Genomic DNA, 2150 nt, shown 5'->3' with positions numbered 1-2150 from the left:
GTTCTCTATGCAAATGCATTTTCTTTGGCAAATGCTGAAGTTCACAAACACCAGTTTGTTGTAAGAATTTGATCCTAACAATGCTCTCTTTTCTCAGTATTTAATTTTTCATTTTCATTTGGTTTGTATTTGGCTCTCATAAACTGGAAGATACTGATTAGAGTTGTGAAACATATTCAAGCAACACCAGTGAAGAGGTCGTGCAATACCCATAACACAATAACAGTGAATGGACAGTTCCCTGGACCAACCTTCGAAGTGAACAATGGTGATACCTTAGAGATCAAGGATATCAATTAGACATAATACAATGTCACCATTCACTGGTAAGACCATGAGATCAACAGACCTATAGATCATTGTTAAATGAAGTCACCAAGTAATTAAAAATTTGAGTATTAATTTGTTAGCAAACTAGTAATGCTCATCACATCAAACGTAGAATATGAGAACACGTGAATGATCAGTAGTCACTTAAGTAAGATTTGTTCTATCTTGCCCAGTTGCACATAAGTAAACAAAGACAGACTACAGGAAGTCAATTAACAACAACTTTATTAAATTCCACTTAGTTTACCCTGTCCAGAGACTGCTGTTCATTTTGATTCATTTAAAACCATCATCTCAAGGCTAAAGTTTTATCTTGTATTCTTGTTTGTGAGAATAGAAGACATTAAGATTGATTACCTTTATAGGAAGGTTAGAGACAGAATCAAGCCAAGTAATAGTCCCTGAGAAAGAAGAAAATAAATTAGTTATCAATTATCTTGAAGATATTTGGTTCACGAAACTATGAAGAAATAAAATCAGACCTGGATTGGTTGGACGGATTAAAGCATATGTATTCAATTCTATAGATAAACCCCCATTTGTAATTACAAACTGGATTCTTTTAACTTTGCGCTTCTTCAATAAACGCATTCTTAATTGGTCCTTCAGATCTTCAAATCTGATATATAGAAAATAGTTACGGAGCATTTACAAGTTACAATATAAGTACAGACAAGTAACCGGGGGAAATTCTGGAATCCTGTGAGTATATAATAAGATGTAGCACCACCAAAGCTGCTCTAAAGGTTGAGGGAAAACATTTCAAGATTGATATTGTCCACACATCTTAATAATATGATGACATGTTTGCATTCTCATAATAGAAAGTATATATATGTGTAGATACATTCTTGTCAAGTATGTATTCAACAGAAGTATGAAAACCATCTAAGTACTACACTCATTAACATGCAAACGGTAGACTATATCATGAGGAATTAGTCTGAATTGTGAAACAATTGAAATACCAAACCCTACAGTAAAGGAAACTTTGTTGCAACAGACCTAACAGCTTGCTTCATGCTCAGAGTTGTCTTTCACCTCAGAAGTCTGCTCAGATTCTTCAGACACGGTTGCTTCTGAGCTGCTACTCTTCTACAATAGAGAAGTAGAGGATAATTTAAAAAGCCATTAGCGGAAAATCATAGCAAAAAGTAATGTAATAATGATGTGAAATAAGGAAAATATCAAAAGTGATCAATTTCAAAGAGAATTACAGAGACATTTTTCTTGAACTCTTGCATAGCTTTCTCATACTCAGACTTCAGAGGTGATGCCTTTGCCACATATGGAGCTTTCTCCTAACAGTAGAGTCCATATAGCAAACGTGTGACAGATGTATCGAGCAATTTAATTCAAATTTAAATACACAAACTTAATAATAACTCTAAAGCAGAAGATCAGAGCTCACAGAGTCAGACATTGCCTTCCATTTCTCACCACCAGCTTTCCCAACCTTAAATGAAATTAAACAGGAAATAATCTATCAATTGAAGCTTTGGTTCAATTTTAATATACAAAAACACAATAGTGATAATGCTTAAAATAATAATAACATTATGATCGTATCATCCAAACAACTATGCAATTAGTATTAAGAATAACTTAAATGCAATGCTTTAAGAAATCTCACAATGGCCATAGATTTGTTATCAGGAAAATTCTCCTTGTAATTCTTGCGGAAATCACTCTTGTATACCATAAAATCATTGCAATAGTAGAAACAAAATCAAGCAAATAGAAGAAAAAAAAAAACCTAAATATACATACGAGAAAACGAGGAAAATAGAGTGAAAATATTGAAGAACTATTAACAATAT

General features: G+C 32.9%; 1 protein-coding gene across 1 annotated transcript; it reads right to left on the bottom strand.

The window, feature by feature from the left end:
• Positions 1–1057: 1057 nt before the first annotated feature.
• LOC109162929 (high mobility group B protein 3-like) lies at positions 1058–2150 on the bottom strand. Its single transcript, XM_019311637.1, has 4 exons — positions 1964–2150; positions 1742–1786; positions 1548–1631; positions 1058–1425 (listed from the first exon to the last, which is right to left on the bottom strand). The coding sequence occupies exons 1-4, from the start codon at positions 2030–2032 to the stop codon at positions 1336–1338; spliced, it is 288 nt and encodes a 95-aa protein (XP_019167182.1). The 5' UTR covers positions 2033–2150; the 3' UTR covers positions 1058–1335.

This window comes from Ipomoea nil, unplaced genomic scaffold (genome assembly GCF_001879475.1).
Source record: "Ipomoea nil cultivar Tokyo-kokei standard unplaced genomic scaffold, Asagao_1.1 scaffold2965, whole genome shotgun sequence".
Lineage (NCBI taxonomy): Eukaryota > Viridiplantae > Streptophyta > Magnoliopsida > Solanales > Convolvulaceae > Ipomoea > Ipomoea nil.
Note: the sequence above shows the minus strand (reverse complement) of the source record. Positions and strands in the feature narration are given on the sequence as shown.